The 14852-nt window shown below is 37.3% G+C and overlaps 1 protein-coding gene across 31 annotated transcripts in view; it reads left to right on the forward strand.

Annotated features, from left to right (window-relative positions):
• The window catches only part of Sorbs2 (sorbin and SH3 domain containing 2), a 293671-nt gene that overhangs the window by 192730 nt on the left and 86089 nt on the right, over window positions 1–14852 (forward strand). For all 31 annotated transcript variants that reach the window (XM_090354066.1, XM_090354065.1, XM_090354064.1 and 28 more), the window contains one exon: window positions 12935–12984. In XM_090354066.1, coding sequence (XP_090210192.1) covers window positions 12975–12984 — 10 coding nt within the window. In that variant the 5' untranslated portion in view covers window positions 12935–12974. The remainder of the gene's footprint in view (window positions 1–12934; window positions 12985–14852) is intronic.

Below are 14852 nucleotides of genomic sequence, written 5' to 3' on the forward strand. Positions count from 1 at the left end.
CCTCTCTAATTCTGTGCAAAATCTATGTAAAACTATGCAAAATCAAATGGACTAGAAAGGACTACTTATTATCCTAACCAAAGCTCTTAGTCAAAGAAAATGTGGGACTTAAGAAAAAGCTAAGAAATAAGAAATAAGAGCATTATCTCTTTCTAGAGTAAAATGCTTCTTGTTTTACTTCCCAAAACATGCAGACTTGAGGGCAGACCTCAGATTGTGGCTTACAAAATAGGAGAAATGAAATGGGTTCTTGAAAGGGAAGGCCAATAAGTTGGAAATGAACAAATGATGCCATCTTTCTAAGTAGGAGATAGGAACATTGAGTGAGGCCTGGGCACAAGAGAATTTCATAAATCTAGTACTCAATGAAAATAAGTATGAATTTAGATTTTAATCTTAGCTTACGTATTGACCAGGATGACCCAGTGAGAATCTTCGCTGCATTTATTTTTATGCTATTTAGAGCCATGTTCTTAAGGAAAATACTAGGACAGAAAGTTAAGTTACATAAAGAAACCTTAAGGGCTGGGAGGTTAGCCTAGTGGTGGAGTACTTGCCTAGCACGCATGAAGGGTTCAGTTCCTCAGTACCACAAACCTAGGGGGAAAAAAAAGCTGGAAGTAGTGCTGAGGCTCAAGTGGTAGAGCTCTAGCCTTGAGAAAGTCCAAGGACAGTGCTCAAGCCCTGAGCTCAAGGCCAGGACTGGCAAAAAAAAAATAGGAAAGGAAAAAAACCTTAATAAAGAACATTAGCCTCATGTAAGTGTTGATATGTATATATGTGTATAGATAATTTATATGGAGTCACTAAAATCAGCCAATTTTATTATTGTGGGTATTGTTACTGGGCTAAAGTTGTAGAAAAATAAGTTGTTTCTTTGCAAACATTTAATATTTCATAGGGCAGGGTCCTTGACTCATGTATCAGATCAGCCTAGCAAATGCAAGGCCTTTTTGAGTTCAAACCCCAAGTAACACCACAAAAATAAATAAATAAATACCATAACTCACTCTTCTCTCTAATTCAGATGATTGCTTTTCCCAATCATCATGTTAATAACAACGTATTTGCATATCAAAAATTAGGCTTAAAAATAGCCAGACATACTAAATCATAACTTAGGTTAAGTAAAACTGGTAGTATTTTTGAATAGGGTAATAAACTGCTTAAAATTTCTGCGGGTAATAAGACTTTAGCAAATGTCTGTGACCTTGGTAATTTTTTGACAGCTTCCAAAGCCTTCCAACAGCAGGAGTTACATGAAAAGTAATTTGAACTGTCAATGTGTTCCGCATGCTGCTGTAATTTAGCAAGTGATGACATGACTAATGCAACCCGTAAGAAAATGTGATGAAAATATTGGTTAGAAATCCAAAGTGCTTCCATCTTTCAGACAGCTTCTGCAAAGCCAATATACTTCCATCCCTAAACAGGAGCTGGGTAAAAGATGTGACATTTGGAATTGCAACATGCATTTGGATTAATCCTCTTTGGAGTACTTCTCTACTATAAACTCCAGAAGAAAACAAAAAAGAAATTAATAGTTCTTCTCACTCTCGCTATCCCTACCACAACTCATGCTTAGGAAAGCTTTTTACAAGTGGTGGTGATTTATAGACTGAAGTTGAGGGTAGGTTTTTTGTTTCTTTGTTTTATGTATGCTAACAAAAATGGATATTATCTTACAACCAAATTCTAAAACTGAGAATCTCAGAAAATACAGAAAGGTATGTCTCATAGAGAGAACCTATAGAACTTAACGCTAGATGTTGTAGTGCATTTTGGTTAGTAATCAATCTTATCTTGATGCTTTCAGAATACAGATCTTTAACAATCTCTTCTGAATTTTAATAAGTAAATGAGTCATTAAATTTTGTTTGTAAGTTAGAAGACAATGAGAGTATAAGCAAAGTAATTTGTGCATAAACATTCAATAAATAATTGACTAAACAAACCTTCCTACATTTAGCAAAACTTTGGACTATGAAAAGACTTTTCTTTTGTGTTTGAAAACAAATCCTTCATTATACAAATTTTAAAAAACAAGTACATAGAAGTAGTCTGCCCAGCACAAGTTCATTCTCAGGACTTAATGTAACCTTAACATTAGGACAGCAAAAACATATGATTTAATCCACAAGCCTGAGTGTCTGACTTCTGATTCTGCCTCTCCCTAGATGATGCATCTGTGTGTGTGTGTGTGTGTGTGTGTGTGTGTGTGTGTGTGTGTGTGTACGTATGTATTGTGTGTGTGTGTGTGTTTGAAGTTGCCACTCACAAAAGAGCTGCCCACTTTTTAAGTCAAACACTTTTGCTTCCATTATAAGTAACATTTCCAACTCTCAATCCTAACACAAGGAGGACAGACACCCCATATCTCAATAACAACTGTGAATATTAGAAATTTTCTATACACTGCAGGGAAGTGATTGCCTTCTCCAAACATTTTTCTAGAATCGCTGGGAACTCACATCCTCCACATCATTTGTAAAATGCCACCTGTGTTTCCATTAACAAATGCTCGAAATAAGTGAGGAAATTCTTGTGTTTTTCATTAGAAACAATAATAAGCAATTGCTTTGGAAATTACTGCCTAAGTCAATGAGTATCGAATTTTGTCCTTGGTCAACTCCCTGTAGATGCTGAAGGTAAGAGTTCAATCAACCAAGAATCTCAGACTGGGTCTGGGTTGGGTCTGTGTGGAAACTCACATCGTGTCAGGTGCAGCCTTCCTTGGAGATGAACCCAGATAGTCATCATGAGTTTGTATCTTTGTGCAGAAGAGCTCTTGTCTCCTTGGTTAAGTGCTACAAGAATCCAGGATAGAAGAAGATTGAACAGGGTGGAAATGGCCAGTAAATATCGTATATTAAAATATGCTTATCGATCTTCATACAGAATCTTTCAGCCATTACTAGACTTAATCGCAAGGTCATATAAGGGATTTAGTAAATGAAAAAAAAATTGTCCAAATAAGTTTCCCTGCTCTACAATGTATAATTTAAGTAAAATTTGTATGTTGTTTTCTTTGCCTATTTTTGGTGGGTTGAGGGCAAGTTTTAGCTTTAAATAGTGGCAGGACTATATTAGGTATAAAAAATGAAGACTGCTGGGAACCTAGGAGCTGGTAAGGATTAGAAGGGAGGTTATTTGGGTTGGCATTGTGCTCAATAGGAGTGCAATTAGATATCCAATCCCATTTTGTTGTACTACTCAGAAGTCTTATAGCACTTAGTTTTAGGATAGGCCTGTTTGCAATCTTTCTGACGAGTATTATAAAAGAGACTGCTTAAAAAAAAAACCCCAGAACTAAAAAACAATCCTATTTGGTTGTCGTGTTCCTTAAATTCAGGTAAATCCTTACAGGAACATTGGCACTTCTAGTTGCAACTGTTATCCAAGCATTCCCTGTCAACTCGAAGCACAAATTCAGGCTAAATCAGATCACTAATCCAAGAATCCTTAGAATAAATTTTCTGAGAGTAAAATAAATAACTCTGGGTCTGGGCATGGTGGTGGACCCCTGTGATCCCAGCTATTCAGAAGGTAAAGCTAGGAAGATCACAATTTGAGAGCAGTCCAGACAAAGTTATCAGGACCCTGTCTCAATCACCAAACCAGGTTGTACATAGTGGTACATGCTTGTGATTCCAATTTTACAGGAGCAGGAGACAGAAAGATTACAGTCTGCTCCCCAAGGGGGGAAATCAGAAGTATTAAATGTTAACGAAATGCATGTTTCTTCAAAGACATATCCTTTTTGCTTTTAGCCCACTATAAGAAATGTATTATTTACATCTTAAGATCAAAAGATTAAATTAGTGGACATTGCTAGTTCCCACATGTCCCACATGTTCAAAACTTAACTCCACATAGCACATGAAATTAGATGAGTGCATCTCTGAAACAGGTATGAACACATATTTATAATAATACCAGCAGTATATAATAAGCTTTGACATTGCTCAGTTGCTCAAAACATTTTTCCTGGCATTCAGCAAACAAGTTATTAAATCAGAAGACAAATATTGGCAGTAATCTTTAGGAGTCAATTAGAAATACATCAGATTATTTAACTGCAGCAATTTCAAGAAATAACATTGCCATGCAAATATTTTACCATATGCATATTTGTTAAAATTCTGAGGTCTTGTACAACAGACAAAGGCCTCATATATAAAATATATCAACAACTAAAAATAATTGAATCACTCCGAAACTAATCTCCAAGGAAACAACCACTCCATTAAAAGATGGGCCAAAGACTTAAAAGGAGTCTTCTCTGAAGAAGAAATAAGAATAGCCCATAGACACATGAAGAAATGCTCGACATCTCTGGCCATAAAAGAAATGCAAATCAAAAGAACTCTAAGATTCCACCTCACTCCAGTGAGAATGGCCAGGATCAAGAAATCTAATAACAACAGATGCTGGAGGGGATGTGGCCAGGAGGGATCACTACTACACTGTTGGTGGGAGTGCAAACTTCTTCAACCACTATGGAAAGCAGTATGGCAGTTCCTCAAAAGACTAAACATAGAGCTCCCCTATGACCCAGCAATTCCACTACTAGGCATTTACCCAATTGTCCAGAAACAAGGACATACTAAAGCCACTAGCACAATGATGTTCATTGCAGCACTATTTACCATAGCAAAGATATGGAACCAACCCAGATGCCCCTCAGTTGATGAGTGGATCAACAAGATGTGGCATTTATACACAATGGAATTCTATGCTGATGTCAGAAAAGATGGCATCGCCCCATTTGTAAGGAAATGGAAAGGCTTAGAAAAAATCATACTAAGTGAAGTAAGCCAGACTCAAAGGAACATAGGCTCAATGGTTTCCCTCATTTGTCATAATCAGTAGAAACCTTGGGATCTCTTAGCAGTGATTTACAATAGAACAAAACCTAGATACATAAGGCCATATAGGATGACGCTAAATGAAAGGACCTCCAGGATATAGAAAGAAAAGCCATATAATGAGTGATTATTGTCCTTAATGTACTGTGTTATCTCTCATCTCTTTTGCTGTCCCTTGGTTATCTCATATTGTTACAGTATTTCACCTGGTTATCAGATATATTGCATATATATGTATTTGTTTTTTTGAAATCAGATAGGCAAGGGGGGAGAACAAGATGAGGGGCGGGGAGCAGGGAAGGTAAATGGGGACCAAGACATGAGAAAGGGTATCAACGCCTGTGAAGTACCTTCTATCGGGTGAATATAATGTAACCCTTCTATTAATTACAATAAAAATATATGAAAAAAAAATTCTGAGGTCTTTCAGGGAAGGCAAAAATGGTTATTGGCCAGGGCTTAGAAAAAGCAAAATGGGCTGGGAGTTTTGCCTAGTGATAGAGTGCTTGCCTAGCATGCACGAAGACCCCAGTTCGATTCCTCGGTACCACATACATAGAAAAAAAGCCACAAGTGGTGCTGAAGCTCAAGTGGTAGAGTGCTAGCCTTGAGAAAGTCCAAGGGCTCAGGCACTGAGCCCAAGCCTAGACTGGCAAAAAAAAAAAAAAAAAGAAAAGGCAAAACAATGGTTTTCATTTGAACTGTAATAGCAGCTGGGCCAATGGAGTTCTTGTCACAAGAAACTATTGTGGACCTACTTGTCTTAGAAAAATAAATATAGAGACCCTATATCAGTTCTTGTTATTTTATTCAGTAACCATTTTAGCCTTCTACTCTACTTCCTTCTGACATTTTATTTTTTCCTCCCTATACCTGTGTCAAATGATTCTGCACTGACTTCAACACTGTACCGTAATGGCCTGTGAGATTGATCTTGACATGAAATATTCTAAACCACCTCCACAGAAGATACGGCTTCTTTTCTCAGAGACAGAAAGAGGAATCTGCTTGTCAGACTGTCATTTTCATCTTAACGCGGTTATTTCTTTTATCCTCAAATAGCTAACCTCAAAAATGGGGTAATTGATCTAAAGCCCTTCCCACAGTTGGAATTTTAAAAATAAAACACAGAGAAAATCAACCCTGTATTCCTACCAAAGCATTTGATGTTTGCTTCCCAGTTAAATTCTAAGAATGAAATAAATATCTTAAACTAAGCTACATTAAATCACTCTTATACAGGTTGGAGAGGAAAGTGGGAAGTCCTAGGGCTTGAACTCAGGGCCTGGGCATTGTCCCCTGCTTTGTTGCTCAAGGCTTCAGCTCTAGTTTTGGCTTTTATGAGGTGATTAATCAGGAGAATCTTATTGACTTCCCTCCTTGGACTTTCTTGCCTTTGCACCATGATTCTCAGATCTCAACATCCTCACTGGGTAAGATTACAGGCATGAGCCACCAGAACCAAGCTTTAAATCACTTCTTTTTATGTCAGATGCTTTGTGATATCAAAGATTTAAAAATTGGAAAGTAGAGGGAAAATTCACCAACTACACAATTCAAAATACTTCTCTATAAGATCAGACTGCCTTTTCAAAGTGAAGATGAATACTTCTGGTAGGAGAGAAGAGCAACAGAGAATTAAAAGCAGGAAGGCTGCTATGGGATGTTATTGCTCTTACTCTGTAATTTATCTATGAATTCATTATGTGACATTTTATAGACATCTCTTTTCCTCCAATCATCATTTTAGGTTATAAGCTGTCAATTGTAATGGGAAAGTTATTTAGGTTAATCATAACAACCTTTTCACTGCCTGCCTTAACAGTAGCTTTTATTCTTGCTGGTCTACCAAGTTCCTGTTTAATTGGATCATAGCTTGAAGCCTGTCTCTTCTTTATCATTGCAGAGGGGTGGCAGAAGGAAATCTCAGCTAAGTGAAATATCTGTTTATGGAAAAAAAGAGAAAAGAAAGATGCCTAGAAAGCAGAATTCCATCTCAATGACAATATGTGGATAAATTGAGATAAGATAATTAAGAAATATGAAAATCTATTCAATTTAACTTACAACCATTGTGTGGTGAGACACAGCTAAAAGCCCAACTACTTAGAAGGTAGAGGTAGGATCCAGGTTCAAGATCAGCATAAGCAAAGTTAGTGTGAGCCAGTATCTCAAAGGCAATCTAAAACAAAAAGAAGGGAACTGTGTCTCATGTAGTAGAGTGCCTGCCTAATAAGTATAAAGCATTACATTTAATCTCCGGTACTATAACAAAAGAAAAGCAATGAAAAAAGCAAAAAAAAAACTCCATGTCTACTTTAAAATATAGTAAGAATTATGTCCATTTGCCATCGGAGAGTGACTTCGTGTCAATTGATCCTGCTTAAGTGGATGATACTTACAATTAGCTAGATGTGGGATTTGAATTCAGGCCTGCATGGTTCCATGATCCATCTATATTACTCCATTTTCATAGAGGAAGGAGGTTTATTTTAACTCATGATTCTGGTGGTAAAAAGAGACAGGGGCCATATCTCTCTTGCTGGCAGAGTCTGGAAGCAGCACAGAGTGTCATATCTCAAGGAACAGAAGTGTGTGTGTGTGTGTGTGTGTGTGTGTGTGTGTGTGTGTGTGTGTGTAAATGTTCAAGTGTCTCTCCCTATAACATCACTAGGATTCAATCAGTGGGGTTCTGTTCTAATGACCTTGTCTAATCCTAAACTGCTCTCCAGAAGTTCCACCTCCAAACGTTAAGTCTCTTAATTCCACTACAAGAAGCTTTGGGAAAGCACATTCAAACCATATCGAAACCATGCAACCATTCTCCTAATGTGATTCAATTCTTCTATGACACTCTTCTTATTGATTGTCTATATGACTCTTTCACAATATGCCTCACTCACAGAGGTTCCTTGGGGACTTTATTTCTTTTCATTAGAATCAAGTTGGCTTTTAATTTACATAATATAAGCCTGTACCATTATCCTGCTACTATCAAGTCTAACAAATGACTTTGCCTTACAAAAAAGAAGGTGTACTTGTAAGTATTTAGAGGCATCCTCTAGTTATATGAGCCACATGGCTATTTGCAGCAAAACAAAAATCAACATCTATTTTGAGTGCTTCTAAATAGAGGGCTTCTCTGAGCTTGAGGCTTTGGAAAGACACCAGAAAGAGTCATCTACCAGATGATCTGCTTCTGATCAATGTCTTGAAGGGAAATCTATCTGTATTTTGAGCAACTTGAGTTGTAAAGATTTGAAAGCTTCAAGTTTTCATGAAAGTCATTCAGGGCGTTTGTTTGTTTGTTTTTTATTGGTTGTGGGGCTTGAACTCTGGACCTAGATGCTGTCCCTGGGCTCTTCAGCTCAAGGGAGCTGCCCTACACCTTAAGCCACAGTGCTACTTCTATACAGGGCTTTTTTTTTAATTAGAAAAATTATCTAGGAAATTTGGTATGGTTATATATTCATATAAAATAACCAATAGTCTTATGTCCTTTATATCTTGTGGTAATAATTTTCCTCCTTCCTAGGAATAATGTTGGATCAGTTCTGACCTTTGTCTACACGCATAAATGCTATGAATAATTTGGCTGTGAATTCCATGGGCATATGTTCTAGAGCCATTGATTCAAGAATGATTTGAGGGATGCAGTATTCTTCTGAGCATAAGCAACCATGGCCCTTGCTATTGAAAGTGATGAGTCCCTAGCACCCACTTACAGGCAGAAGAGGCTCTGAGTTGGCATTACACTCAGGATACCAATTTGGATAAAATATCCAGAAATGAGATTGAGATGGCTTGTATGTTTCTAAACTCAGATTTTAAAGGACTAAATGAACTACTTGGAATTTTCCAATAAATATTTCCAAGTAGCGGTTGACACATTCAAAAAAGATAAGTAAAGATAAATGTCAACTTGCATTAAGTCCTCGCAATATAATGGAAAAATGAACTCACTTAGCCATCTTTCTCATCTGACCAGAGTCAGAAAGAGAAGGAGAAATGCATTGACAACTTAGAACAGCTTAACTAGAAATGATCTCATTTCAAAAGAATGCATCATTACAAGATTAATGTGCATCCTATCTTTGAATATCCTTGTATTTAAAATATACCTCAAAATCAATCATATATCACAATACTTTCTCACCTCTTAAGACCATATGTCCCTTCTCCTGAATTACTTCCAAGCTGACAATACATTAACCCCAAAACAGCCATATCAACTGATTGGATCAAAAATTCTTAAATGTTTTGTTTTTACTGCTTTCCAGAGTGGATAACTGAGTTTGTACTCCCACCATCAGTGTAGTAGCAATCCCTCCTGGCCACATCCTGGCCACATGTGTCCATAGGCCATTTCTACTTCCCCTTCAGAGAAGTCTCTTTAAGTCTTTAGCCCACCGTTTAATGGGATGGTTGTTTCTTGAGGATCTGTTTTTGAGAGATTCAATTTTTTGAGCCATAGGTATATTTTAGATATGAGGCCCTTGTCTGTTGTATTGCTAGTGAAGATCTTCTCCCATTCTGTGGGCACATCACCCCATTCATAAGGAAATGGAAAGACGTGGAAAAAATCACATTAAGTGAAGTAAGCCAGACCCAAAGGAGCATAAGCTCCATGGTTTCCCTAATTTTTAACAATTAATGCACATTTAGGATTTTCCTAACAGAGGATCACAATAGCTCAAAAGCTGTGTGCTGGGCCGGGAGCTTGGCCTACAGGTAGAGTGCCTGCCTAGCATGCACGAAGACCCAGGTTCAATTCCTTGGTACCACATACATAGAAAAAGCCAGAAGTGGTGCAGTGGCTCAGGGTAGAGCACTAGCCTTGAGGAAAGTCCAAGGATAGTGCTCAGGCCCTGAACTCAAGCCCAGGACTCGCAAAAAAAAAAAAAAAGCTGTGTGCATAAGGTTGTACAAGATGTAAGCAAATTGAACTCTAAGTTAATGAAGCAAGAGGTTTATCTTTGTGATTGCTGTTCTTAATATACTATGTGAAGTTATTTCTTTTCTTTTCTCTTTTTTTCCACTTATGATTAATTTCATGAGGTTACTGTATCTGAATTTGTATATTGGCATACTGTATATGCATTTATTTGCTTATTTGAAATAGGGATGGGAAGAAGGACAACAAGATGACTGGGAAGGGAAGAGGGGAGGGAAAGGGGAATAAAAACACAAGAAGGGGCATCAAGTTTTAAGAATTAATGTACCTACTACCTGACAAATGTAATTGTAACTCCTCTATACATTATCCTGACAATAAAATACAATTAAAAATAAATAAGTAAAATGAATTATACAGAATTCTTGATCACAGTTCTTGCAGAAAGGCTTTGTTTCAACTCTTTACTCCCATGTGACAGCTGATAACTGAGAGAGAAAGAGAGGGAGAGGGAGAGGGAGAGAGACAGAGAGAGAGAGACAGAGAGAGACAAAGAGAGAGAGAGAGAGAGACAGAGAGAGAGAGAGAGAGAGAGAGAGAGAGAGAGAGAGAGAGAGAGAGAGAGAGAGAGAGAGAGAGAGAGAGAGAGAGGAAATCAAAGCAAAATTACGAATCTTTGGTTATGGTGATACCAAGACACAATGATCTGACTTCTCAAGATCTTCACATAAAAGTTACCCCACTACACCTCTTCTACCTACAAGGTAATAAGGTATCTGGCAAAGGAGAAACAAAGTAAAATCAAAAGATGGTAGATATTAATTTGTGTTGCTGCCCCTGCATAAACAGTTAGCATAATCTATTGTCACATGCTTTTTTTGCCAGTCCTGGGGCATGAACTCAGGGCCTGAGCACTGTCTTGGGCTTTCTCAAGACTAGAGCTCTGTCACTTGAGCCACAGCACCACTTCCAGCTTTTTCTAAGTATGTGGTACAAAGGAATCAACCCAGGTCTTCCTGAATGCTAGGCAAGCACTCTACCACTAGGCCAAACTCCCAGCTCCTGACACATGCTTTTTGAGACAAAGGCTAATCTGGCCCTTAAAAAAAACATACTCATATACAGTAGAGTACATACATACATATATACATAAATGTTTATATATACATGAATTTATGTATATATAAATGTTCACTGCCCTGAACTAACTGAAGTAAGCCTGGCCCAAGACAGCCTGGGGAAAACTATCCAGACATGTCACATAACAGAGCTGCTTGCTTTGTGGGTTTGAGGTAGTCTTCATTTTATGGAACATTGTCAAAGCCGTGGCTCTGGTTCAATTCCAACTGAAGAGAATACTTGAAATGCTGTCTTTTAGTATCATGCAAACATTCTAGGAACTTGATGCCTCCCAGGATAATCTGTGCTTGTTATATGAGGGCAATCAAAGACAATTTTCAGAACAGAACAAAAGTGATTCAATTTGCCATAGTTTAAATTGTCCAAGACATTCTCTCATTTGTGGATTTGTTGATGGCCTTAGTACAAATAAGATAAACAGAATCATATATTTTTCTGTTACCCAAGAGGCCTCTGGGTTTCAGGTTCTTCTTAAGAGCTCAATCACCATGACTCTTCCTTTAATGATCTGGAAAATGTCTCGCCTGATTAAAAAGTTAGTCATTTTACATTTTGACATCTAAAACAATGCCAAGTTTGAAAACCTCACAAATTACCCAATAAGTAACAGGATACATCATGTTAAAAATGAAAAGCTCAAGAGTTTATGGTGTCTTTGCTTTGTCTAGTCAATGTTATTTGATATTTTTGAGCTTCAGATGTTTTGTAAATGCATATATGTGTTTGAATTACACAGCAAATGCTGATCATTAATTCTCTAATTTGGTATCAAAACATGGTCTGATGCATTAGGAGGTTTTTTGATTTGCGCAGTAAAATTCCTTGTGTGTTGAATGTTTTCCTGATCCATCAAAATTACTCCAGTGCAAATTCTGTCTTTGGAATTCAGTTGCAAGCAGTAAGTGTTACTGAGTTCCACAAGGAATGACCAAGTAGAATTCGGGAACTGTCTTCACAGTCCTGTTTATGCCTTCCTGTTTTAGAAGTCCTTTGGCTTGGCCTTGGTCACAAGCATCCCTTGAGACCCATTCCCATGCATTTTCTCCATTTAAGGTTAATATATTTGGAATGTTGTTACTGAGAGATTGAAATAAATGATTCTATGGAACTTTCTGGAAGCTTCATTCCACCCCCACCCCCACTTTCTCTGTTTCATTGGTATCCTTTCCGTACAGGCAAGGGGTCTACTGAATCCAGATTTTAGAAATATTCTAGATTCTGGGGAAAAGTCAAATCACAAAAGCAGCCAAAATAAAAAACCCACACATATTTCTGTTTATTTATATACACACTGGTAAAAACAAAAGGTAAAAATTGTCATAATAATATTTGCCTCAATTGCTTTTTAAAGCAAACTGGACTGTGAAAATTAACCTGTAAGGGAAGGCAATGACTTCAAAGTACCAGCATATGTTCAGCAATTTCATAGAGAATACAATCAATGATTCCTTCAGTTAAAGAACAAAAACCAGTAGGAATGTTTATGCATAAAATTCTTCTTCTTCTTTTTATTTTGTGATATTCTGGTTGGGACTCAGGGTGTCGTCGTGCATGTTAGGCACATAATTTTAATTTTTTTAAGTGAAAATTTGGGCTATGTTTATAGCTCAATACAGTACTTGCCAAGTTGGTATGAAGACCTGATTTTAATCACCAGAATAGGGGAGTGCCAGGGAAAGTCAGGTGTAGAAAGAACAGAAGGCAGGAGAGGAGAGGAAGGAAAGAGAAGGAAGGAAGGAGGAAAGGAAGGAAGGAAAGAAGGAAGGAAGGAAGGAAGGAAGGAAGGAAGGAAGGAAGGAAGGAAGGAAGGAAAGAAGAAAGGAGTCTCTTCATTTTTATCCATTAGGTCATTATTAAAGAAAATATGTTTATGATTATAGGAACAGGAATAATTTGAACTTTATTAAAGTCTCCCTTATAAAACTGGGTCTACATAAGAGTAAATATTAATTTAGAGGTATACCTAAACAGCACTTTCACAATATTATGTCCACATTGTAGTGAACAAATTATGCATCTTTTTTCCCCACAGGAAAACTGAAGATTTTAATAACAAACCCTCCAAGGTCAAAATGAATACAGGTATGCTTTGTCTATTAGTTTCCAACACTTTAGCTTTGCTCTCTAAAAATATGTTTGGCCCTAAGAGCTATATAATGTGATTGGTGTTTTTAATGTACTATTTCTCATCCCTTTGTTGTCTCTTGGTTATTTACATTTTACTTTTAACTGCACTCTAACTTATCATCAATACCTCTGGGCTCTATCAAATAAGTTTTAATTGTAAAGCTGTCTTGATATATGCATGTATATACAAGTATAAGTTTTGTTCCACAGTATAAATATTTTGGTTTATAATTTCACCTTTTCTCCCTTCTCCTCCTCCCCCGAAGTCTGTGCACAGTATTAAGTAATTCAAGGTCCTTCTGTTTAAACAACACCATTTCCTAGGAAGTGCTAGTGAAACAGTTGTTCTAGCCAGTTATTCCAGGACAAAGCAAAAACAATGGCTCAAGATATTCTTTTGTACCAGCGATTTATTTTATCCAGGTGCCTAGAGTCAAGGTTCATAGTCTGCCAGTCCTCAATGAGCGGGAGTGAGAAAATCACAGCGGGACTCCTCAGCATGGCTGAAAGTGTGGAAAAATGCATTTTTTCTTTTCTTTTTTTTCTTTCTTTTTCTTTGGCAATCCAGCACTTGATCACTGTCCTTGAGTTTTCTCAAGGTTAGAGCTCTACCACTTGAGCCTCAACACCACTTCCAGCTTTTTCCTATGTGTGTGGTACCAAGGAATTGAACCCAGGCTAGGCAAGCACTCTACCACTAGGCTGCACTCCCAGCCCCATAAATCACATTCTTATTTTGAGTCCTTAAAAAATAGTTTCAAAGACTATCAGCAGGTATTAGGCTAAGTGGGAATAGAACAAAGTGAATTTCTCACTTCCAGCAATTATAACACTTTTTGACAATCCTCAACTTTTTGAAATAAGCTTTTTACTGAATACTAATGAAACAGATTCTCTGTTTACTTGATCTGTGTCACAAAGCTACCTAAACTACAAGACTTGCTTATCCTGAAGATCCCCAAAATTCCTTGGCTTACAATGCCAGGATATCAGTGATTACTCTGCTGGTGCTTTACACCAAATGAAACATCCAAAAATTGTGGTGATTAAGTTAGCTTGGGGCAAACAACTTAGTAATCACTTAATAAGCAATTATACTCTAACAACTTAGCAACCGTTCCACAAAACAATACATGTAAGTTGAAGAACATATAGGTTTTTTTTCTTAATTTCATTCTATATAGCCACAATTCCTTGCAAATGATAGGTGTATGCCTGCTGAGCACTAAAAATCTTCACACGATGTGCAACTGCACATGATAATTTCTATTTAAATGTCTGAAATGATTTTTGCAGCGCTAGCATTTTTTTAACATAACAACCACCAGAATATTCACTTTAACCAAGGTGCCATGTCATTCAAAGGGATAGAGCCTTATTCCATGATGCTGGAAGACAGCTTCCAGTGGATTCAGAGATCATCCAGGGAATCTCAACCTGTGCCTTGATTCCCCTTCAATTTAAATAATGGTCCTGGACCGTCTCATGCTCAGAGTTGTAGAAGCAGAACGTGAAATCACTAGAAGTGATGTCAGCTTTTCCTCATCCTTGTGACTGTGATTTTAGATCAGTTAGTACCTACAGACACCAGTGTTCAAAAGCAGACCCTCCACGTACCATGCACAGTTGTCATTTGTGGCTATTTTCAATTTGTCAGGTTCACCAGAATCCTACTGGTACCCCACTTGGAGAAGTCAGTTGTAGATTTCTAATCTTTGTGTCTTTCTCTTCTTAATCTTACTATGGTTGAGTCATTTGGCTTATTTCACTTAATGTTTTAAATCAAGTTTCTGTTATAAATAATTTTAGTATTAAGAAATTTA

Source organism: Megascapheus bottae, chromosome 20 (genome assembly GCF_031878675.1).
Source record: "Megascapheus bottae isolate mThoBot1 chromosome 20, mThoBot2.hap1, whole genome shotgun sequence".
NCBI lineage: Eukaryota > Metazoa > Chordata > Mammalia > Rodentia > Geomyidae > Megascapheus > Megascapheus bottae.